Below are 25,716 nucleotides of genomic sequence, written 5' to 3' on the forward strand. Positions count from 1 at the left end.
ACCTGGTTTTCATTCCATAATTACTGCATGTATTTAGTCCTCTGTTCCCCACCATGTCTTTGTGTGTAATTGTTTATTGTTATGTGGATTTTGTCAGGCGCTATACTTTTGCTATGTTCCGTGTTTCTGGCACATTACTGTTCTTATGCGCTGTCATTTTTGGACCGGAATTAAAGTGCGCCTGTTTATTACACTCTGCTCTACTGCAGCTGACTTCGCATGCCGTACACACCCCTGACAGTGCGTGCGTGCGTGTGCTCGAACACACATGCATATGGGGGTCTGGGAGAGGAAGAGTGTCCATCTGATGAATGATGAACTAATTGTAGTCTCACCCATTAATTTCTAATGACCGGTGACCGGGAACACCATAGGTGTACAAAAGTTATATAAACACCCAAAATGTTGATGAAAATCATCAAAATGTATTTTGTCTGTTCAGATGCCCTGTGTGGACAAAGTCATTGAACTTTAAGACAATCAGATTAAATTAACTACATTTTTCAGAGAGAAAGGTTCAATTCAGGCGGGTTAACAGACATCCCCCCCATTGGACTGAACAGGGCACACCTCCCCATGCTCATGATCAAATACATATTGTTTGTCTAAAACTAAGGATTTGAGAGAGAATATGAAAATAAATGTACTAATATCATATCATTTGAAAATATGAACCATACAGCCAACATTCAAGCCCATATATGACAAACAATAACAGCAGCTACACTGTTTGTATCGTTTATACAACGTCATGCAATAGCTATATGAAGAGTTTACGGTCTTAACTAGGCTACTGCAGAAACCAGTGTAGTGATATAGTCACTCTATAGCACCACTTCCCTGACAGTTCCTACAGGTTTGTGACCATCTTTGTGAATATTTATGAATATACAGTAGCATATATGATATCATTCAAACTAAGTGTGCAGACTTTCCTTCGCTATGTTTATACATTTCAAGTGTGTCACTCCTAGCATGAGCGCCACAATATAGATTGTTAAAAAAAAAAACACAAAACCCATCAAACCACTCCAGCGTTTTTTAACAGCGAACACTTGCTGAACGTACGGCGGGACATCCTCCACATTTTCAAATGACGATTTGTTTGGTGTGACAATGTAAAACATGAACCTAATACCCTTGGTCAATGAGACTAGGTCCATGAATTGTGGCATTGTATGCGCCTTCAGTCCCTCTACGCAAGGTGATGCTAAACCAATCGTCTGGGGAATTTTAATTACTTTAACACGCATAGTCATCAAATGTCCTTTGAACTGAGAGATAACTGTGTCGTTCTATTGGCACTCTTCAGAGGCAGGATACAGTAAATGGATCATAGGTCAGGTGTGGATCATAGGTTGGTTGTTTTGTCTCAGGACTGACAATGCCTTCAGCTGCCATTAAATCTTACCATAGTATCAATTCCAGAAATGAAAAGATAACAAATAAGTGTGGTGGTCTTTCATGTATATTATGAAGAAACCAGCTATGACATTGTCCGACCATTCTGTCTGTGGTCTGTCTTTACACTTACATTCCATTGATTTGCAGGTCATGAATCATTGTTAGGTATCGAATAGTGAAGCCCTATTAATTCACATGACATGTAATTAGCCTATTAATTGATGTTAAATATGTAAACTTTCAAAGTGAACTTTTTTCTTGCTGGAGAGGAGAGACTATTTTGAAAAAGGAGAATGTTGCATCACCTGACATGAAAAGAAGGCAGAGAGCGTTAAATAATCAACTGCGCATAAAGAAGATAATGGAGAGATGGGTGACATTTGGTGTACAAACTGGGAACAGTTATCCATTTTAGAAATCCTCATTGTAAAAAAAGACTTGCAATAGGTGATTGCGCATTTAATTTAAAGGCCCAATGCAGCCGTTTTTATCAAAATAGCTGTTGTTGGGAAAGGTTTGTGATGCTCTTTGCTATTGGTCTATTAACCAACGTACTAACCAAAACTCCCGCCCATGTAAACCTGCTGATTAGAACAGGGGTTCTTAAACTTTTTCAGCAAATTCTGTGTTTTCCTGGGACCCAAGCTTAGGAAAATATGCAACTATACATAAATATTGGTACATTTCATTGCCCTTATGCCTAAAACAAATGCAATATAGACAAAAATATAACAATTAAATTAAATATCCATATAAATATATATTAATGTTTATTTTCCCCCATTAAAAACACTCTTACATATCTGTCTAAGTTGGAAATGTTGTCGTTAAAATACAATAAATCATTTTCATTCTGAACTGGAATAAACTGATTGATCACATCGCACAGACGAACAAGAGAACACACACACAGGCGTTTTGATAGTGCAACCCTAAGTATCAGTACAGATGAAAAATGATCAGGCCTATCTTGCTGTAGAAATGATTGTTGAAAGAACGTTTAGGTTGGAACTGTTGCTGTTAAAATACAATACATATATTTTTATTTTTAACTGGAATAAACTGATTGATCACATCACACAGATGTAGACCAGAAAACACACCACACACACACACACACACACACACAGTCCTATTGAGAGCATGTCTATTCTGGGCTCCGTTCCTGACAGTACAACAATGAGGTCATGCTCAGCCTTGAAACTCTTTTCTGTACTTGTTTTTAAAGTATGTCAGAATTGAGAACCCTGACTCGCATAGGAATGTGGTGCCAAACTGGACCAGAACATCTACTGCTTTCTCAGTCAGGCAGGTGTAACGGCTGTTGGTGGGAGAAGGTGAGGACGAAAGCGCAGCATGTGTTCATGTTTGTTTATTGACACTGAAAACTAAATACAAACATAACAAAAGGGAATAACCAAAACAGTCCTGAAAGGTGAAAAACACTAAACAGAAATCAACTACCCACAAAACCCATGTGGGAAAAAGATACCTAAGAATGGTTCTCAATCAGAGACAACGATAGACAGCTGCCTCTGATTGAGAACCACAAACAACAAATGAAATACAAAACATAGAAAATGAACATAGAATGCCCACCCTAGACACACCCTGGCCTAACCAAAATAGAGAATAAAAGCCTATATGGCTGTTGATGAGCAACCCAGAACTGTGTTTGGCTCAAAAAGCATCTTGCTTCAATCAGTTTATTCCAGTTAAGAATACAAATTATGATTGTATTTTAACAGCAACAGTTCCAAACTAGACCAGTTTTCAGCAATAATTTCTACAGTAAGATGTATAGTAGGCCTGATCATTTTTCATCTTCATTTGTACTGTTACTAGGGTTGCACTACCAGTAGCTAGTTTACTTTGGCGAATAATAGCTATTAGCTGTATACAAGGCCAGGGGGTTGTTTGAAAGAGAAGCTCACATCTACTACTATGAGAGTTAGTTAGTACTCCCTTATTTCTGTTATAAAATGACAACAATGCCTTGCTAGCTGACTTACTTTTCCACTGTCAAAGCAGTTTCTTGAAGCATGCTGCCCTGTTCTGAAAGAACTCGTTGGGTTTACCATCATGCAGTGGATGTTTGGTCAGGATGTGTCGTTTCATTACTTAGCACTTCCCCGCACAAAACACATTGTGGGCGCTCCTCGTTATAAATTTCTATGAAAGAGAAACTCATCGCTGTTTATGCGTTTCATGACAATTGAGCTCAGTCAAAACTTGTGGCTAGCATTTTTCCATTTGATGAAAGCGGCGAGTGTGAATGACAAATCAGTGGCAGACAGCGCATCATCTGCTTCATCGCGTGTGTCGCGGATTAATCTTGCAGAAAAAAGATCAGGTAAACCGTGAAACACACAGGCATCCAGTGATGCCAATTTAGCAATTTTGTTGCTAGATTTAGCAACTTTTCAGAGTACCCTGGCAACTTTTTTTTCAAACAGCACCTAGCAACAAATTTAGCTACTTTTAAAAATGTATTTGGAACTTTTAGCAACTTTTGAAAACTGAGTCAAACGCTAAAATGCACGCATTTTCCCTCTAAATGAGACAAAAACGATTTTCTCTGTCACACACTCAGTCATAACACACGTACCTGGCTGCAAAAGTGCATTGTGAGTGACGTCAGCAGGTGCTCAGCTCGCGCACAGGCAGCAGCAGGCCAGCAGCAATTTCAGCAAATGTTGGCTGACTGCAGCAGCAGTAGTATGCGTTCGACGAGACAAACCCAATGAATATAGTTGGTCACAAGTGTTTGATCTTGAACCGAACTTACAACATCAATCAACATGTCTCAATCAAAATTGTACAGCCAGAAGTACAGAAAAGAGTGGGAGTCTGTACCTGAATTTAAAGGGTGTCTGAAGCCAATAATTGGGGATGATTGTCGGGCTGTGCGTACTGACATCAAAAAACATAGTGCTACAGCAAAGCATATCAATAAATCAAAACCATACAAGGCAGTCTACATTACCACAGTTGGTTAATAAAAAAGTGGATAACTGCAAATTGTTCAGAATGTGTAAGTTTACTAGTTGAAAATAAAATAAAATGTAATTGTTCAATAATTCAATGTGTTGTATTTAAAAATAAATATGTGATCATATAAAATGTGTTGTGTTTATATTACTTTTACAAATAAAAATATAATAAACAAACAAATCTAAACAAAAAAATGTCAAATCATATTTTTCGCTGAGATGGCCAGTCAATTTGAGTAACGTTATTGTGTATTCTACGTACTGACGTCATCGCACAATGACATCACAACGTCATTTAGCAACTTTTAGCAACAAATCGACCTGCCTCTAGCAACTTCCCCTGAAAATGAGTTGGCAACACTGCAGGCATCTCCCTCTCACACTAACGCAGCTGCCAAACTGAGCAGAGACCGCTTCTAAGCAGAGAGCACACTTGGCCAAATCAATTCCAGAAATGAATTAAATAATTATACATTTACTCTGACACATCGCAACACACAACTAACAGTGGGTCGCAACCCATACGTTAAGAAAGGCTGGATTGGAAGGTCTGTATAGATTGTATTTTCAACCAGCAACTATCAGGAAATAACACTGACCAAATTTCATGACACTTTTACACTGTTAGTTTCATCAGCTGCTTCACAATATGATACAAAACAAAGTAAAAACAGAATTTTGACTGCACTGTGCCTTTAATAGGTACAGTATGATTGTAATTGATTCATACTGTTTCATCATGTTTACCACACAGTTAGCTTTTGGTCAAAACTACACTTTATTGCTAGCTTGCACTAAAAAGTTCCGTCTCCAAAATACTGTTCTAGCTCCAAATTAGATGAGAAAGAGGAGATCAAACCTTGAAATTATTCAATGATATTGTAATAGAATATGATCCTTTCGCAGGTTCTCCTGTGGGGCTTTGGCAGAAGTCCATACCCTTTCCTGAGGAAAAGGTGAATTAGGCATGCACCCCATCAACAGTTCTCTACACGTTGGCTAATGTTTAATTCATGTCATCTCAGTTCACAGCATAGTCATACATTACCCTGGATTCATGTGGATGGAAGGCATCATGACGTTATTCAACCCAACGTGAATTCCATTTACCTCTGGTTTAATTTATTTGATCTGAGAAGCATTTCAGTTATCACGACTTCCTCCGAAGTTGGTCCCTCTCTTTGTTCGGGCAACGTTTGGCGGTCGACGTCACCGGTCTTCTAGCCATCGCCGAGCCACCTTTCATTTTCCATTTGTTATGTCTTGTCTTCCCACACACCTGGTTTCAATTCCATCAATTACATGTTGTGTATTTAACCCTCTGTTCCCCCGATGTCCTTGTCCGGTATTGTTTATTGTAAGTGCCTGTGTACGTTATGTCTGGTGTGCGTCGGGTTTTGTAACCATTTATTGATTGTTCTGTTTTCCGGTGGGTTTTATTATTAAACTGCGCCGTTGGAAACACCGTTTTTTCTCTCCTGCGTCTGACTTCTCTGCCGCCAGTACGCACCCCTTACAGAATACCGGACCAAACTTATGGAGTCAGCAGGAGCAGGTACCCCGGGTATAGGGGTGGAGGAGCGCGTCCGGGAGCACGCAGCAATGCTCCACCATCTTGGCACCGCCATGGACCGCGTTGTCCAGACAATGGACCGCTGGGAGAGACAGAGAGTTCTCCCAGCACCTCCACCAGCACAGCCGGGGTCTCCACTACGTGGTCCCAGTGGGATTCGTCTCTCCCTTCCCCAGGAATACAATGGGACGGCTGCGAACTGCCAGGGGTTCCTCTTGCAGCTGGATTTATACCTGGCAACCATCCACCTGGCTCCTTCGGGCTGAGAGAGGGTGTGCGCCCTCGTCTCGTGCCTCACCGGGAAAGCCCTGGAGTGGGTGAATGCCGTGTGGAGAGAGGGAGATAGACCAGTTTGAGGAGTTCATCCGCCAATTCCAGGCAGTTTTTGACCACCCGCCCGAGGGTAGAGCGGCGGGTGAACGCCTATTCCATCTGAGGCAGGGGACGAGGAGTGCCCAGGAGTTCGCCCTGGAGTTTCGAACCCTGGCTGCCAGCGCGGGATGGAACGACAGGGCCCTGATCGACCATTATCGCTGCAGTCTGCGCGAGGACATCCGTCAGGAGACACCACCCTCACGTTCGACCAGCTGGTGGACCTGTCCATCCGGCTGGATAACCTGCTGGCTGCCTGCGGACGTTCAGATCGTGATCTGTTGGTTCCATCCCCCCGCACCCCCTCTCCGATACCCATGGAGCTGGAAGGGGCGGTGCGCAGGGAGACCAGAGGGGATTCCAGCTTGTGCACCATCTGTTGTCGCAGAGGTCACACTGCCGGTCCGTGCCGGGTTGGTTCCTCTGGATATCGAGTTTTCCCCGCATTCCCAGCATAAGGCGCTCGTCGATTCAGGCGCGGCTGGGAATTTTATAGATAGTTCATTCGCCCATAGTTCAGGGATCCCCATTGTTCCCATGGCTGTGCCTTTCCCCGTTCACGCCTTAGTTAGTCAACGATTAGGGTCAGGGTTGATGCAGGGGGGTCACAAGGAGAGAATTAGTCTCTTCCTTATTGAATCTCCTGCATGTCTCGGGGTGCTAGGCCTACCCAAGTTAGTTTGTCATGACCCCACTGTTTCTTGGCCACAGAGGGCTCTCACGGGGTGGTCGCGAGAGTGCTCGGGGAGGTGTTTTAGCCGAGTTGACACAATTACCACCTCTGCGTTTCCCGTGGTCGACGGGGCGATTGCGCAATAAATCTCCTGGTAGACGCTGCACTTCCCAGGAGTCACGTGTAATCCCCTCTCACAGGCGGAGACAGCGGCTATGGAAACATGTCTCTGAATCCCTGCGTCAGGGGTACATTCGGTCATCCACTTCACCCGCCTCCTCAAGTTTCTTTTTTGTGAAGAAAGAGGGAGGTCTGCGCCCGTGTATTGACTATCGGGGTCTGAACCAGATCACAGTGAGGTATAGTTACCCGCTACCGCTCATAGCCACAGCGAATGAGTCAATGCACGGGGCGCTTTTCTTCACCAAACTAGATCTCAGGAGAGCTTACAACCTGGTGCGTATCCAGGAGGGAGACGAGTGGAAGACGGCTTTCAGTGCCCCCTCAGGGCACTATGAGTACCTTGTCATGCCGTACGGGTTGATGAATGCGCCATCAGTCTTCCAGGCCTTTGTAGACAAGATTTTCAGGGACCTGCACGGGCAGGGTGTAGTGGTGTATATTGATGACATTCTGATATAGTCCGCTACATGCGCCGAGCATGTGTCCCTGGTGCGCAGGGTGCTTGGTCGCCTATTGGAGCATGACCTGTACATCAAGGCTGAGAAGTGCCTTTTCTTCCAGCAGTCTGTCTCCTTCCTAGGGTACCGCATTTCCACCTCAGGGGTGAAGATGGAGAGTGACCGCATTTCCGCCGTGTGTAATTGGCCGACTCCCACCACGGTAGCGGCTCCCATTACCTCTCTGTTGAAGGGGGACCCGTTCATGAAGGCAGACGCATTGTCCCGGCTGTATGACACAGAGGAGCGGCCCATGGATCCCACTCCCATTCTCCCCGCCTCCTGCCTGGTGGCGCCGGGATTGTGGGAGCTGAACGCGGACATTGAGCAGGCGTTACGTGCAGAGCACGCTCCCGACCAGTGTCCTGCTGGGCGTCTGTACGTCCCGTCTGCTGTTCATGACCGGTTGATCTATTGGGCCCACACGTCACCCTCCTCTGGTCATCCTGGGATCGGTCGGACAGTGCGCTGTTTGAGCGGGAGTTACTGGTGGACTACCTTGGCTAAGGACGTGAGTGTTTATGTTTCCTCCTGCTCGGTGTGTGCCCAGTGTAAGGCTCCTAGGCACCTGCCCAGAGGGAAGTTACACCCCTTACCCGTTCCACAACGGCCTTGGTTGCACCTGTCGGTGGAATTTCTAACCGGTCTACCCCCCTCACAGGGTAAAACCACGATCCTGGTCGTTGTGGATCGGTTCTCGAAGTCCTGTCGTCTCCTCCCTCTGCCCGGTCTCCCTACAAACTGCGGAGGCCTTGTTAACGCACGTCTTCCGGCACTACGGGGTGCCTGAGGATATAGTGTCTGATCGAGGTCCCCAATTCACGTCTAGGGTCTGGAAGGCATTCATAGAATGCCTGGGGATCTCGATCAGCCTTACTTCAGGGTTTCACCCCGAGAGTAATGGGCAGGTGGAGAGAGTAAACCAGGATGCGTTCGTGCCCTGGGCCGAGATGGCACAGAACTCGCTTCGCCACTCCTCCACTAACCTCTCTCCCTTCCAATGCGTACTAGGGTACCAGCCGGTACTGGCACCTTGGCATCAGAGTCAGACCGAGGCTCCTGCAGTGGACGACTGGTTCAGGCGCGTCCGTGTTCACCTCCAGCGGGCCGTGCTGCGCCAAAAGCAGAACGCAGACCGCCACCATAGTGAGGCCCCGGTGTTCACACCGGGGGACCGGGTTTGGCTCTCGACCTGAAACCTGCTCCTCGACCTGCCATGAAGGAAGCTGGATCCGCGGTTTGTGGGGCCATTTAAAGTCCTGAGGAGAGTGAACAAGGTTTGTTATAGGTTAAAGCTTCCACCCGATTACCGTATTAACCCCTCGTTCCATGTGTCTCTCCTCAGGCCGGTGGTGGCTGGTCCGCTCCAGGAGTCTGAGGTGCGGGAGGTCCCTCCGCCCCCTCTGGACATCGAGGGGGCCCCGGCGTACTCCGTTCGTTCCATACTGGATTCGAGGCGTCGGGCGAGGGGCCTTCAGTATCTCGTGGAGTGGGAGGGGTACTGTCCGGATGAGAGGTGCTGGGTTCCGGTCGAGGACGTGTTGGACCCTTTAATGATGAAGGAGTTCCACCGTTTTCGTCCGGATCGCCCTTCGCCGATCCACCTTTCATTTTCCATTTGTTTTGTCTTGTCTTCCCACACACCTAGTTTCAATTCCATCAATTACATGTTGTGTATTTAACCCTCTGTTCCCCCCATGTCCTTGTCCAATATTGTTTATTGTAAGTGCTTGTGCACGTTATGTCAGGTGTGCGTCGGGTTTTGTACCCATTTATTGATTGTTCTGTTTTCCGGTGGGTTTTATTATTAAACTGCGCCGTTGGAAACAGTTTTTTCTCTCCTGCGTCTGACTTCTCTGCCACCAGTACGCACCCCTTACATCAGCAGAACCTCTGTTCATGCAATATTCAGATTGTTTACAAATATCAGTCAGGGTAGAAGAAAATGGCCACTAAGGAACATCAGAAATGTTTATTACTGTGTGAGTGGTATAGTGTGTATTAGAAATGATTGCTATAGCGAAGGTAAGAAAAATACAGATAATAAAGTTCAGAGTATATTGTAAATTAGCTGAAATTTGATTCTCCTGCACACTTGATTTAATCAATAATTCGATTACATCGCAATTTCTATGACATACAGTAGAAACCAATTGAGGCAAGTGTTCAACAGTGCAAATCAAAAGCATGAACTTGCCACTTTTTCAATGCAAGACACACAACATGGAATGTTCATAACAATTCGGCCAATTCTGAATCTGTCCTAATATTCTAAGAATATGTTCTGCTTCCAAAAGCAGAGCGTTGAGTGGAGGCACGTTCGTAACATATGCTTAATGTGCATTGACCTTTTGCAATATCTCATATTCCTGCGTTGGGTTCGCAGTTCTTGAAACGTATTGGTGATCTTAGTTTGGTTTAAGCAACGTCCTAACATGCATCTTCTTAGATCAAGTAACACACGTCATTTCTTTGTACATTTGTACACATTTATTTAGCATCGTTGAACTTTGCTAACGATGACCAGACACCATGTCCTTTTAAGGACGTTCCTGAGATGTTAGGCTGAGCCCACTTTGAGTAGGCGTGGCCTGCTGCTGTGCATCATAAGTGAGCATGCTCGGAACTCTGGTCGCTGTCGTGACTGTTCTCATTGGCCAGGGAGTCTGTGGAGTGATGAAGAGCCGCTATGCCGGAGAATTCGGATGGCAGCAATGTCCCCTTTTTCACGTTCACCAGTTCTTTTTCCCTTGCTACAGCCCCCTGTTGACCTCCTTTTACTCGTTTCCACTTCATCCTCCTGTTCTGAAACCACACCTTTACCTGTGGAACAACCACAAAAGACAAGTTGAGTTATTCTGAAAAGAACAGCAAAATGGCGTTTGGCATTGGGGGATCATTTTGCATAGCTGGAGACTGTTACGCATACTGAGTAGAGTCTTATTAAAAGATCTGGATATTGATCAAATGGTAAGCCAGAAACCTGATACAGGAGCTGCTGTAAAGGTTTGGCAGCTATTTCTATACTGTAGCAGTGATTATGTGCTGATGTACTGTCACATTCCCTGTCATCAAGACGCTGCTTCCTCTTTTCCCTGACTCGACAACTCCTTCAGTATTTACGTCTCCCAGAATGATGATTAGGCTGTTGCTTACGTAGAAGATTGGGTCCGAGTAGACGTGAGAGTCAACACTGACTGGGTTCTGGATGAGTCTCTCTTTCTCTCCTTTGGTTTATTTTGGGGAGTGTCATGCTGTGAGGCCTAGCTGGGTCACATGGGCAGGAAGTCACTTGATTTTACACACAACGTTTGTCCTAAACCTTCAGCTATACATGCCATGCTGATGATCACATCAGTTGTGGTTATTGATAATTCTTTGGTCCATATGATAGCACGTCAGGAGAGCCGATGTGAACTGAAGCCTTTGTCACCTAAATACAGCCTATAGCTCAATGGGGATGGATGAATTTTGTTGCTATTTGTTGCTATGTTATCTAATATACATGTTTGTGATATATCACTCAAAGGTATTTTTAGTTCAGAGAACAATTTCCCATTTGTCAATATGTCATTGAATCCAGTCCCATTGAGTTTCGTAGTTAGAAAATCACTATCAGGTTGACGGGCAGGGTTCCAAACATGGCCATCCAGATTTTCTACTGTCATTAGTGTAAATGGATCGTCCTTAAAATACATCTGCAAGCTTGCACTTTTCTCTCCTGTTATTGATAGTGCAGTAAGGCAAGGCGTAGGTTACCGAGTTTGTTGTCACATGGCTGCTGTATAGTACATGCTATTTCTACTAATGCTATCATCAGTGGGCTAATGACTCAATTACTTATAATGTTATTATGACTGGTTTGTATGGGCTGTTTTGCAGTCATATTTGTACCTAGATATGAGTTTCCATGTTACTGAAGGTAAGAGACAGGCCTGTCTGAGTCATGTAATGCCTAAGGGATCATGTTGCCTCTGGAATAACAGGTAGGTTCTCTAAGAGTTGGTTATGAATTTGATTTTGGTATAAGAAAAATATTGGATGTTCTAAGTGCAATATAAGTGCTCCAAAACTGTAAGTAATTACTAGGCTGTTATGGGGTAATTACATAAATACTTAATGCAATAAGTGATATGATATTCAATGATATTCACTGTGTTAAGGGTAATGTAAAGTGTGGCAATTATTTATTGTTACATTAACGTTTAGATGGTAGGCATAATATTTTTTATCTTAGTTTATGGTTATATTTGGGCATTTGAAATTACTTTTAGAAGTATTACATTGAAGCACTTTTTCGAAAAAAAAATTGAAAACTCAAGGTTGAGATTTTGAGTCTCCGATGTTACGTAAGAAACATATACTGTCTGTTCTATCCTTTTAATATCTACTGTATATACGGCCAGATGCATGCCACATGTGACATATCGCTTCTCTCTGACACCCCAAATAGGTGTTACAGAACACTGTACGATGTTTCCTTCCCCGCAATTTCTCTTCTCTTATTTATTTCATGTGACTGTGTTTACAGCGGCCCCCCTACGCTCGGAGACTAATTTGTCCTAGCTGGGGGAAACAGGAAGTGACTTGCTAGACAGCACCTCCTGCCTTTGTGCCTGTCTCCATTACTTGACTGTAGGCTGACTGAAAGAATATACCCAAATATCTGGAATATGATAGTCCCTCTTCACAGTCACAGCTGGAGCACAACAGCAGGCAAACCGGAAGTTCTAAAGTTAGGAAAACAAGGTATCTCCGAAAGACTCTGAATGGTCTGAGTGAGGTAGACTTTTCCCACCACCAGGCATTCATGCGTTATGGGGTCAATATGTTGTAACCCAAAGGAACAAGTGGGAGAATGAGGTTAGAGTGGTGACATTACATACTTGTCTCTCTGTGAGATCGAGGTTGACTGCTATCTCGTAGCGCCTCAGTCTCGTCAGATAGTTGTGATGGGCAAACTCGGCCTCCAGCTCACGGATCTGCTCCTTGGTGAACGCCGTCCGCTCCTTCCTGGGTTTGCTGCTCACATCTGACTTGTAATTCCCGTCTTGGGACTCTGAAATCAAACACGGCACACATTTTTTCTTTCCAGTCGGGGAGATTTATACTCAAAGAAAATAATGATAAAATGAGTATTATATGGCAGGTGCAAGCCAGAGACACAAATACAGGCAGAGGAGGGAAGGAGTCAGGTATGGGAAACAATGGGAGATGCCAATCACCTTTTATTGTAGCGGCATTGTTTACGCACACTGTAAGTGGCTGGGAGGACCCAGAAGCGTCTACACATGTGCCTGTTTCTGGCAGCTGTGCTCTCACACACACAATGAGTTGGCTCCTACTCTTTCCAAATATGGAGTTCATTTGTCTCACTGTTAATGGAATCGGCTGCTACCCTCGTAGTTTTAACATGGAACGAAACAGCTCTGCAGGATGTGTGAAAATATGTTTCCTCAGTTTATTTACCTCCCTTTTATAAGCGTCTCCTCTTTATGACTAACAAGCTGCCAACTCACAACAATTTGAAAAGGAGTATTTGTCCGATCTCTCGTTTAGATTGGTGTTGTTTGATTTTGAACAATATCGTCAAACTTTTGAACTTACTAAGAGTGGCTAGACTATGAGATGGACTACAGGGAGAGTAGCATGTATGTCAGTCTGGTTTTGATCTATGATTATGATTATGACATCATGCACATAAGGACAAACTGTTACGATTCCCCAGATGAACATGAAGCAATGCAGATCCTTTTCCCCCAAATATATGCAAGTCTACCACCTGATGATTCACTGGAGTGACAGGAGGAAATTGTTTTATTGAGATTTAAAGGATTTATTTATCCAACCAATGTGGATTAAAAACCTACTTGTCATTCCCATTTTGTTTCAACCTCAGGAGAAGATATTGTTACTTTTAAAAAAAAATGTTGGACTGTTTCTCAGAAGGAACATGTTTTGTTAATTTGGTTCCCAAACGTTCCTATTGTGACCAGACTTTGTGGTTGGGCCGTTTGGATATGCTTCAGTTGCACATTGCACTTCAAGGCAACAGCGATTGCATGCTAATTAATCTGCGGTTCTGTTCTGCAGTCTGTGTTAATCCCAACAGGCGGTCCCAAATCCAAACTGTAAATAGGCTGGGAGTTTACAGGCCAGGACCAGGCCAGATACACCACCAGTCATGGGAGTCACTCACTCCGCCACGTCACAGGAGACACTCTGAGACACTTCTTGAAGTTCTTACTGAAAAAGTGTCTCTTTCAAAATATTTTCTCACAGAAAAAATATTTTCTTTCTCTTTTTCTCACTCTTCTTTAAAGAAATCCATTGCCCATCTCTTTTTGTGTCATAGAAAATATAGAAGAATGGAAAGTTACACAACTTGTGTTTGCAAAAAGCCATTCATCATTGATATTGTGGGGGGGGGGGGAAAGGAAAGGAAAATTCCAAGCACATGGTGATATGTCATACTGCGTAACTGGCATCCAAGACAGGAATACACTGCAAATACATTGTCTAGTTATTCCCACATAAATGATAAGACTTTTCTTACAGTGTGGTAAAGTAGCTGAAATTCTGTGTGTCATTGTATGGTGAATAGCAAATGTCCTATAGCTGGTAACCTTCCATCTCCACATGTCTGTAATTTCACCAGGGTAATTTCACTGTCGGTGTGCCAGAGAGCGGGCCTCATTCAAACATACCTCTTAGATGTATTTACTCTCTGGTAAACACAGACATTGTGTAAGAATAAAGAATAACATGGCCAGCTGCTGGAGACCAGCGCAAAGCCGATTTAAAAAGAGTCCCAAGGTTTTACGACACAGCCACTACACCACAGCAATTAGGTCCTTGCTGGAACCTTCATCTCTCCACACAAAAGGGAATAATGGGAGGAAAATACAGAGCCCAGACACTGGGTAGTTTTAGGGCTCCCAAATGGTCTGAAGCCAGATCAGGGAACCCTTTAAAAAATAATGTTAGTGTCCCTGCCAACGTTTCTGACAGAGAGACTGCAAAATGAAATGATGATGCTTTTCATTCCTTTCAGTGTTACATTTTCAGTTCATTGGCCAGTCATTTTGTAGATTTGGTTGAGGAATCTCATCTACGGCAAACACAATTCCATTGTGACGTAGAATATTGTAATGCTAGATCTACCAAAATAGCCTCAGCGGTAATACCGAGAATCGCAAAGCCATGCCTGAGTTAGTCCCTGAGCATCACTTGCTACAGCAGCACTCAAAAATACACTCCACAATAACAAAATAGGATACAAGCATTTACTATTACTGCATGTTTAAAATCTTAACACTTTCGTAAGAAGTTTTGGTTACACTTTACTTAAAGCCGACATGTATACTGCCTTATAATTCAGTTATAATACACAGTAGGAGACTTGACATGAGACTTTCTGTTTGAACTTTCTGTGTAACTTTCCATTCTTCTGTATGATGACCCGCTACCAATGTCATATAATTATATAATGATCCTGACTAAAAACCAGCAGTTGTTGAGTCAGTAAAAATGTTGAGACATTGTGACACATAACATTATAGGACTTATTGTAAGACAGTATGTACATGTGCATGACATAATGTATAAAGCACTATACCTGCAGGCTAAAGTGTTCCCAAACTTTCAAATCTGCCAGGTTGACCCCTCGCTCCCTCAGAGCTCCAGTATACCCGATCGGCCAGCCCAGGTTACACCAAACGGCACGGCCATATTCCCTCCAGCTGGAACCCTTAGAATTAGCAGGTTTCACAGAAACCAGACACCCAAATACCAGCTGGACCACTCGTCACATGACAGTGTATACCCTGCAGTCCACCTTTAGGAAAAAAATCACACAAAATGATTTGTGTTTCTTGACCAGGAGAGTGTTCTGCATGGAAATCTGGGTTCAAGTGTTTTATTATTGTTTTCGTATCCAATGTAAAGTTTCACAGGCGGATTTTACTCAGGTTTCAATCCAGATGGTGAAACCAAATCAGGGCTTTCTCATCGAATTGGCAACACAGTGTTATTTGGACAGCTGATTGGATAAGCTAACTACGCTCAATAATCAGCATGATTGGTGTTAGCGTGAAGAGAATGTAAGGCCCACGTAATGAGGCTGCAATAACCATTGGAAGTAGGGAATTGAAACGGAGCTTGAGGGCCAAGTGTTAGTTTCCAAATGATTTGACCAAGGAGAACAGGAAATAGAGGATGGAGTTCTAAATGTATGAATATAGGAGAGGTTAGTATGGTCAAAACAAGAGCAGTGTTATAAATAGTAGTGACTGCCTTCGAAGTTGCGCTCTCTTAGCTTAGTAACTGTGTGTCGTTTTTCTGGCAATTCCAGCGTGGTGCTGCTACTTGTACAAGGATTTGTATAATAATACAAAATAACATTCCCAACATCTGAACGATTCTATAAGTCAGGTGTGTTAATAATTTCTATGCATCTTTTTGATATTCCTCTACATCCAAATACCATGAGTTCTTATTTTGGTAACTATTTTTTAAAATAGGGTTGTAATAAACCTCTATTTTATATGCCCTCTGTCTCTATACTGTCCATTAATTTCAAACAGAAAGAATGCACATTTAATTGCACACTTAACTAGTAAGTCCCTGTGATTTTGTGAAAATGTTCCATCATCTGTTAGAATGAGTCATGTGTCAGAAGGGATCCATGACTGAAGTGGCCAACAGTATCCTGTGTGAGTCAAGCGAAACAGGGCACTAACCACATAGGGAAAATATCAACCAAGTGTTCAAGTGGTGTGTACAGAACCACAGCCAGGTGACCCACACTGAGGGTGTTTAAACAGACAGAGGTCTAGGCCCAGTTCTGCAGGATGACATTTCAGGTAGGACGGCAGATACACTTTCCATGGAAAACTCATCAGTTCCTACTAAAACGTTGACAACAAAATCTTCCCTTTAAAAAAACGCTTTAACACCTACAAAGTGCTTCATATCGATTAAAAGGTTGAATAGTAAAAAGTTGATATATTAAAGAGATATTGGTATATTCAGAGTTATAAAGACACTGCTAGGCTATGTAATAATGTAGAAATGTATGTTCCAGTTAACTTAACGTAATAAATGACCATATTTGTATTGTTTATATTTTGTCGATATTTCTATATTTTCTGTGTATAAAGTTCATGGTCCTTTTCACAAACGCAGAAAATCTCAATGACGATGAAATCCAAGGTCACAAGTCACGCCTGTACAGTATCTACTTGAGGTAAGTAAGTCATTATTCCAAACCTTATCAATGCAAAATGCACATTTTCAATTAGACCATAAATTACTCTACACGTGTGTTCTTGAAATTCTGGCAAAACCTTTTTTTTATGTTGCATATTAATAACTGCTCCACAGTGATTGACAATGTGATCTTAATTTTATTGACAGAAATTAGGTGTAGTAAATGTTTTTTTTAGTGAAGCACGAAAACATTAGCAGTAAAAATGTTCATGGTTGGTTGTACACTTCATACATTTTTTTAGGACCATTGAACAAACTTGTAGGAAATAGAGAGTAGGTTTCTTTGGACGTTTGAAAGGTATGTTTTTTTTAAATAAAATGTTTTGTTTAAAGACTATTAACATTACAACAAATCTACTAAACTGTAAATCTACTAAACTACTAAACTGTTTAACATAATGCTACTGTAACTCACATTTTTTAATTGAATATATTTATTGATTCAACTTCTCAGTCTCTTTTATTAAAATGACTGCATCAACAATAATCCTGGAACTAAGCGCACTCCACAGCAAGAGAAGCCTAAATCCTCTCGGGTGTTTAGTGTCATTCGAAGCACTGGTGTAGTCTTTTACAATCCATGACATTCATATTTTCCAGTCAGCCTTATTTTCTGCCACCTAAAATGCGTTGAAATGAAACAGATGGGATTTAGACCAAAACATGGCACAAGTCTAATGCCCACACAGTTATCGTCTGGACTTTGATCTCCCCGTTAGTCAACATACTGTAATTGCCGATGTTCATGTCAGCCAACATTCACAAACCTCTTTTCAAACAATATTATACCACATTTTCTGTCAGTGAAGCATAAAACTCCACCACTCCGTCTCCACGGAAAGCCTTAGAAGTATGAGTGATGATGTCGTTCTTGAAACCACACCAAAATTAAACTCTTAATCTCTTTTCAAAACATTACGTTAAGGTACAGTTAAATTATACCCGTGTTGAATAAATGCACTGCAAGTGTATTTTTTGTATTTCAACTGTATGACAATTTATTAATAAGATAAAGATGTGTAGCTTTAGTTTCCCACTTACTTTGTGTAACATTATACTCAACCCATTTCTACATGCAGCCCAAAGAAGAAGGAAGAAGACAGATAAAAATAAATGTCAACCCAAAAGTCGATCTTTCCACTCATCTTACCTGAGCTGTCACTTTTCCTCTTGCCATTTCTCTTCTCTGCCTCAGCAGGTGACAGTGTCTGTCTTCCAAAGTCTGCAGGCACACAGTTGGCCCCCGTGGGGGTGCTGCTGCCCAGGTTGGGGGTGCTGGTACAGAGACTGTTCCTGCCAGGGGTGCCTAGGTCTGGGGGTGCGAGGGCACTATCCTGGGTCAAGTGAGAGTGGGGGTGGGGATGGCAGAGGTTGTGGCGGGAGTTCGCACTGCCAGGAGAGGGCATCTGTGGAATGTGCCAGCCGGCCTGGTGCTGAGGCGGGTGATGCTGCTGTTGCTGTGCCGGGTGATGCCCGCGGTGGTGATGGTGATGCCCACCGAACAGGCCCTCGTCACCGGGATAGCCAGAGATGATGCAGGCCGAAGGAGAGGAGGTGGCAGTGGAAGAGGCCAGGTCAGGGTAGGAGACGTGGTCCGTGCGTCCGTGGAGAGTCAGCGGAGACTGGGTGAAGGCAGGGTGCAGGGCCTGCACAGTGGCATGGGGGCTGCGGAGGCAGCCAAAGAGTGTGTGATCCATTGCATGCAAACACACAGCCCTACAGAAAGATAAGGACGGGAGGGAGAGGGGGACAAAAAATGAAAGGTAACAAAAAAGTAAGCCAACTAAGTTTAAAAAAAGGGGTCAAACAAAAGACAGAATATCCAAAATCCACTACTTGTGCTCTTTCCTTAGCTTACCCCAAATTTGTCTCCTTGATAAGAGTTCGATAAAAAAAAGTTGTGTGTGTGTTGAAAGGGGGCTCCAGTAATAATCCTGGGCATGCGGACAGTTGCCAGGCTGCGCAGGATAAACAGTGAACCCTAGATAAGCTGCCGGAGAGATTCTCAGATGACAGGAGAGGAGACTGGAGACCTGTGGAGTGGAGAGAAAGGTGGTTCCAAGGAACTGCAGTAAGAGAGGAGCTGGCTGAGGGAACGTTATAAATAGGCTGTAACGTGAGAGGGAGGCTGGGTCACAGACTGCGTACTACTGACCACATGCATATGATCGCCCTCCCAAAAACATGGCACAATAAATCAGCACTATTAAAATGGCTGGTGTCTCAGGAAAGAAGGCCATTTATTTTTCGACTTTGGCTATCTTAACTTCTAGTGGCCCCTTTTCTTATTAGAAAATAGTCCATAATGTTTGAGATGATGATGGTGTTATGTGTCAGGGTTGAACCATTTGCACCTCAACAGACATGAGATAGGGGGTTGGTGTCAAGGGATAGCTCATCATGTATTGTCTTACCTTTGTTGATATCGTTGTGAGGTTAGTTATGTTGAAGCACGTGTTGCTTTGCTTCCTTTCCAATGCTATCTCATACTAGTATACTGTACCTCTGTATGGGTAAGTTTGTAAACACCAAAAAAATGCCTTACCATACAGTACCAGTCAAAAGTTTGGACACACCTACTCATCATTCAAGGGTTTTTCTTTATTTTTACTATTTTCTACATTGTAGAAGAATACTGAAGACATCAAAACTATGAAATTACACATATAGAATCAAGTAGTAACCAAAAAAGTGTTAAACAAATCAAAATATACATTATCTTTGACTTGATGACAGCTTTGGGCACTCTTGGCATTTTCTCAACCAGCTTCATGAGGTAGTCACTTTAACAGGTGTGCCTTGTTAAAAGTAAATTTGTGGAATTTCTTTCCTTCTTATTGTGTTTGAGCGAATCAGTTGTGACAATCGGTGTTGTGAAAAGGTAGGGGTGGTAGACAGAAGATAGCACTATTTTCTAAAAGTCCAAGTCCATATTATGGCAAGAACAGCTCAAATAAACAAAGAGAAAGGACAGTCTATCATCACTTTAAGACATGAAGGTCAGTCAATCTGGAAAATTTCAAGAACTTTGAACGTTTTTCAAGTGCAGTCGCAAAAACCATCAAGCGCTATGATGAAACTGGCTCTCATGAGGACCGCCACAGGAAAGGAAGACCCAGAGTTACCTCTGCTGTAAAGGATAAGTCCATTAGAGTTACCAGTCTCAGAAATTTCAGACCAAATAAATGCTTCACAGAGTTCAAGTAACAGACACATCTCAACATCAACTGTTCAGAGGAGACTGTGTGAATCAGGCCATCATGGTTGAATTGCTAAAAAAAAAAACACTACTAAAGGACACCAATAAGAAGAAGAGACTTGCTTGGGCCAAGAAACACGAGCAATGGACATTAGACCGGTGGAAATCTGTCCTTTGGTCTGATGAGTCAATTTCTGGTTCCAACCGTCGTGTCTTTATGAGATGCAAAGTAGGTTAACAGATGATCTCCGCATGTGTGGTTCCCACCGTGAAGCATGGAGGAGGAGGTGTGATGATGTGGGGGTGCTTTGCTGGTGACACTGTCAGTGATTTATTTAGAATTCAAGGCACACTTAACCAGCATGGCTACCACAGAATTCTGCAGCGATACGCCATCCGATCTGGTTTGTGCTTAGTGGGACTATAATTTATTTTTCAACAGGACAATGACCCAAAACACACCTCCAGGCTGTGTAAGGGCTATTTGACCAAAAAGGAGAGTGATGGACTGCTGCATCAGATGACCTGGCATCCATAATCAACCGACCTCCATAATCAACCAAATTGAGATGGTTTGGTATGAGTTGGACCGCAGAGTGAAGGAAAAGCAGCCAACTACTGCTCAGCATATGTGGGAACTCTTTCAAGAATGTTGGAAAAGTATTCCAGGTGAGGTTATATCCTTCCTGTTTGGCCCTGTCCGGCGGTATCATCGGATGGGGCCACAGTGTCTCCTGACCCCTCCTGTCTCAGCCTCCAGTATTTATGCTGCAGTAGTTCATGAGTCGGGGGGCTAGGGTCAGTTTGTTATATTTGGAGTACTTCTCCTGTCCTATCCGGTGTCCTGTGTGAATTTAAGTATGCTCTCTCGAATTCTCTCTTTCTCTCTTTCTTTCTCTCTCTCGGAGGACCTGAGCCCTAGGACCATGCTTCAGGACTACCTGGCATGATGACTCCTTGCTGTCCCCAGTCCACCTGGCTGTGCTGCTGCTCCAGTTTCAACTGTTCTGCCTGTGATTATTATTATTTGACCATGCTGGTCATTTATGAACATTTGAACATCTTGGCTATGTTCTGTTATAATCTCCACCTGGCACAGCCAGAAGAGGACTGGCCACCCCACATAGCCTGGTTCCTCTCTAGGTTTCTTCCTAGGTTTTGGCCTTTCCAGGGAGTTTTTCCTAGCCACTGTGCTTCTATACCTGCATTGCTTGCTGTTTGGGGTTTTAGGCTGGGTTTCTGTACAGCACTTTGAGATATCAGCTGATGTACGAAAGGCTATATAAATACATTTGATTTGACTACCTCATGAAGCTGGCTGAGAGAATGCACAGATTGTGCAAAGCTGTCATCAAGGCAAAGGATGGTTACTTTGAAGAATCTCAAATATAAAATATATTTTGATTTGTTGAACACTTTTTTGGTTACTACATGATGTATGTGCTATTTCCTAGTTTTGAGGTCTTCACTATTATTCTACAATGTAGAAAATAGTAAAAATAAAGAAAAACCCTTGAACGAGTATGTGTGTTCAAACTTTTGACTGGTACTATATATATATATATATATATATATATATATATATATATATATATATATATATATATATATATATATATATATATATATATATATATAAAGTTTTTATATATATAAATATATATATATATATATATATATATATATATATACATAAAGTGTGTATATATATATATATATATATATATATATATATATATATATATATATATATATAAACAAACTTTTCTATAATAGCTAAATATAAAGATACTATATTATCTTTACAGAGAGGGGTGGCAGGGTAGCCTAGTGGTTAGAGCGTTGGGCTAGTAAACGGAAGGTTGCAAGTTTAAATCCCAGAGCTGACAAGGTACAAATCTGTCGTTCTGCCCCTGAACAGGCAGTTAACCCACTGTTCCTAGGCCATCATTGAAAATAAGAATTTGTTCTTAACTGACTTGCCAGAGTAAAATAAAAAAAATAAAAGGATGATACTACTACATACTATAGAGTGCAATGTAACCAGTAGGAGTTAATGTAGCATGAAAATAACTAGAGGAGAAGGTTTTTATCTTATCTTATTTCCTATTTCAGTGAGACAGATTGAAATAATTAAAAATATCAAGTTTGTCATAATCAGATATATACATAACTTGTTTAGCTCTACAATAGTTGGTTGTATCTAACATATGCACATCTAAATAGATTAAATTGTATAGGATGAAACCTGAATCCAATCATTGATGATTTACATTTAGTAGCAGGAAGGGGTGATAAAACACAAATAAGCCTACAATCAGATTTAAGTCTGATTTTGATATTGTAAACAAATTGCTGTTCAACTTCTGAATTTCTGTGTGCAAAATTGGAAACAATTCTTTGCGTACACACAAAACATTATACCGTTATATTCAACATACAGATACGTTTATTCAAATCGTACAGCTAGAATTAGAAATTATAAGTGGCTAATGAATTTACAAATTACACATTTACAGACCAAATGGCATTAGACAATTAAATTAGCAAAATAAAACAATCCAACCTTTTTCGATCAAACAAGATATTCCAATAACTGCATGTGTTCACCTGATGTACGGCTAATGCTTATTGCTTCGGCATCATGGTCAGTATTACACACACCAGGGCTTCAGAGACTATGCTACTACAGCCAGCTGCGCCACATGTATGCAGGCCTGCCTGAGAAAGGAAATTAATTACACTTTGAAAGAAAATGACTTTAGCAGATAGCGAGGAGGCAGTAACTTGGGCGCTATAGTTCTTCCCATTCCTACCGTGCCTTTCGAAGTGAGCAGCACCGTGTCTACAAACTCCTTAGGTGAGCTTGAACCTTCTACTGTTTACCTTTCAAATTAAGGCTATTAGCAGGATAGGAAAGCTAGATGTTTATTCAGCTTTTCTTCTGGTATTAATACACATGTGGTTTCACTCTCTGGACATTCTGTTCGCAGCATTAGTACCCTGTGGTGAGAGTGTCTCAGTGAATCCTACTCCTGTTGCCCCTCGTGTGGTGTGTTGCTCGAGCCGCCGTGATATGAGTCAAAACCCCCTACAGGTGGGGATGGTAGAGGGGCGATGGGGCAATCCCCAGATTTTCTGCTGTGACTAGGAGCCCCGGGTCAGTGATACAGTTTAAGCTGGGGGAATGGCTCCAATTTGGAACGTGTTTGATGAGGCTTTAGCCGTGACGGGCAGATAGAGCAAGACCAGGATGGCACAGTGCTGTAGACATTAGATAGAGACCTGCTGCTACTCATCCAACCTGTCCCTGTCAGTCAGTCAGACAGGCCCAATACTTCAGACCAATGTGGCTATAGACATAGAGGATGATGTGTAACAAACAAAAAAACACTGCGAAATTATAGTATAGTGCTTTCAGTCTGTGTGTATTAATTGTGCAGTTATTGGTGTTGTATGTATTGGCTGGTGCAATCTGTCACGTCCTGACCTTAATTACTTTTTTATGTCTCTATTTTAGTTTGGTCAGGGCGTTAGTTGGGGTGGGCATTCTATGTTTTCTGTCTCTGTGTCTGCACCAGACAGAACTGTTTCGTTTTTGCTCGTTCTCTTGTTATTTTATTTAGTGTTCAGTTTAAATAAATATTAACATGGACACGTACCACGCTGCATATTGATCCGATCCTTCATACTCCTCCTCAGAAGAGGAGGAAAACTGTTACACAATCAATTTTGAGGGGGGGGGGGGGGTTAACAAAGTACATTCTTATCTTTAGCAGAAAAATAAAATGAAGTCCTTGGTCTGACTGTAGATCTGATGGGTCCCCAAAATCTAATCAGTAGAAGAAATGTACAAAAAAAAAAAGCTTTTGTCAAGTTTTTTTGCAGTTTTTTTGGTGTCTGTTTTGTCTTACATACTACAAATTGATGTGGCAATTTAGTGCTTGGGTATAACTGACCATACTAACTGAATATTTCTAATGAAATGTACTTGATTGAAGGAAGAGTTATGCGTTTGGTGCTTAACATTACAAATCTAATGTGTAACTGAGGCCTGGCTATCACCACGAGCTCTTTCTTTTCACTTGATTACCTGCCTGAGTTTTAATGTTATGCTTTAGTCAGAAAGCCTTGAAGTTTAACTCCACAAGAATATAATATAGTATGCACTTTAAGAAGTGTCCATGATCACTGTCAAAAGGGCCTGAGTATTTCTGAAAGACAACGAGTTTTTGATAATACAGTCTAAAGACTTTCAATCAGGATGCATAAATATACACATATGTAATCTGGTTTAAACCTTGGAATATGAAGCATTAAGCACAAGCAGGCTCACACTTGCATGTTTGTTAATACAACAAACAGTAATCCAATACATCCCAAATGAATACATGAATATAAATATAGGGAGAGAACTATAAAGGGTGTATACTGATAGTTGTTTTCTCATTCGTGGCAAGTTGGATACGTTTTAATGTGAAAATCACTTATTATGATTTTTCAAACCTGATTTGTCATCCCTATTTAAGAACGGATTAGGAGGGACTGCAATTTATACACAGCCATAATTATTATATGGATATAATTATAATTATGATGATTCTTTAATGTCCATAGGCTAATTGAATATTAACAAGGTTGTTAATTACTTAATTTAATCAATTATTCGACAGCTATAAAAGACAACAATATTTGGTTGGTAAAATTGTTTGAATCCAACTTAATATAATTTTAATCTCAATGATGCATCTTGTTTTTCACGTGGTCTCTGCTGTAGTATTTATACACCAAGCTTTTTCATATCCTACTTCACAAAACAACTGTTAGTCAAATATTTAAGCTATATAATTAACATAATTAAGCTATACTATACATATGTTTTATATAGATTGTTTCTAAAAACCCAAAGACAAGATAATTGAAAGTACAAATGAAATGCATGCATTTCTTGACTGTAAAAAAAAATCCTCACAATAAAGTTAGCCATTTAAAGGCTAGTCCTGTTTAAATGTTTAAATGATTGTGTGTGGACAGTCCCGGTGACTGTGGCATGGAAATGTTAATCGCTGCTTGTTTTACTTTGAATTTCAGCTTAGATTTATGACCGTTGTCAGTAAAATACATGTGGACGTGAAAACGATGTACTTGATATATGGGGCTGTGAGGCACTAACTGTTGTCTTTTTACACTCAGCATTTGAGTGGAGATCTATAAAAGTAAAAAGAGGTCTCAGTTAATTCAAACCCAACCAAGTCAAAAACCTATCTTGTCATCTATGCCTTATAAATATAGAGTTAGACTTTTTTTACATGATTATTTATGAACTTATTTATGCAGTATTTTCAGCTGCGGTTGTTTTCAAGCGTACATTGAGTGTACAAAACATTAGTAACACTTTCCAAAATATTGATTTGCATCCCCTTTTTTCCCTCAGAACAGCCTCAATTCGTCGAGGCCTGGACTCTACAAGGTGTCGAAAGCGTTCCACAGGGATGCTGGCCCATGTTGACTCCAATGCTTCCCACAGTTATGTAAAGTTATCTGGGTGTCCT

At 41.8% G+C, this 25,716-nt stretch overlaps 1 protein-coding gene across 3 annotated transcripts; it reads right to left on the reverse strand.

Annotated features, from left to right (window-relative positions):
• Positions 1-9,652: 9,652 nt before the first annotated feature.
• On the reverse strand, positions 9,653-23,032 carry meox2a (mesenchyme homeobox 2a). 3 transcript variants are annotated; one of them, XM_036946779.1, is made up of 5 exons: positions 22,731-23,032; positions 18,824-18,998; positions 18,116-18,681; positions 12,582-12,754; positions 9,653-10,518 (listed from the first exon to the last, which is right to left on the reverse strand). In XM_036946779.1, the coding sequence occupies exons 3-5, from the start codon at positions 18,660-18,662 to the stop codon at positions 10,300-10,302; spliced, it is 939 nt and encodes a 312-aa protein (XP_036802674.1). In that variant the 5' UTR covers positions 18,663-18,681; positions 18,824-18,998; positions 22,731-23,032; the 3' UTR covers positions 9,653-10,299. The 3 variants fall into 3 exon arrangements, with proteins under 3 accessions (XP_036802674.1, XP_021416030.1, XP_036802680.1); XM_021560355.2 differs by lacking the exon at positions 22,731-23,032 and having other exon boundaries at positions 18,824-19,479; XM_036946785.1 differs by lacking the exon at positions 22,731-23,032 and having other exon boundaries at positions 18,116-19,485.
• Between the last annotated feature and the right edge of the window lie 2,684 nt (positions 23,033-25,716).

Source organism: Oncorhynchus mykiss, chromosome 2, assembly GCF_013265735.2.
Source record: "Oncorhynchus mykiss isolate Arlee chromosome 2, USDA_OmykA_1.1, whole genome shotgun sequence".
Classification (NCBI taxonomy): Eukaryota; Metazoa; Chordata; class Actinopteri; order Salmoniformes; family Salmonidae; genus Oncorhynchus; species Oncorhynchus mykiss.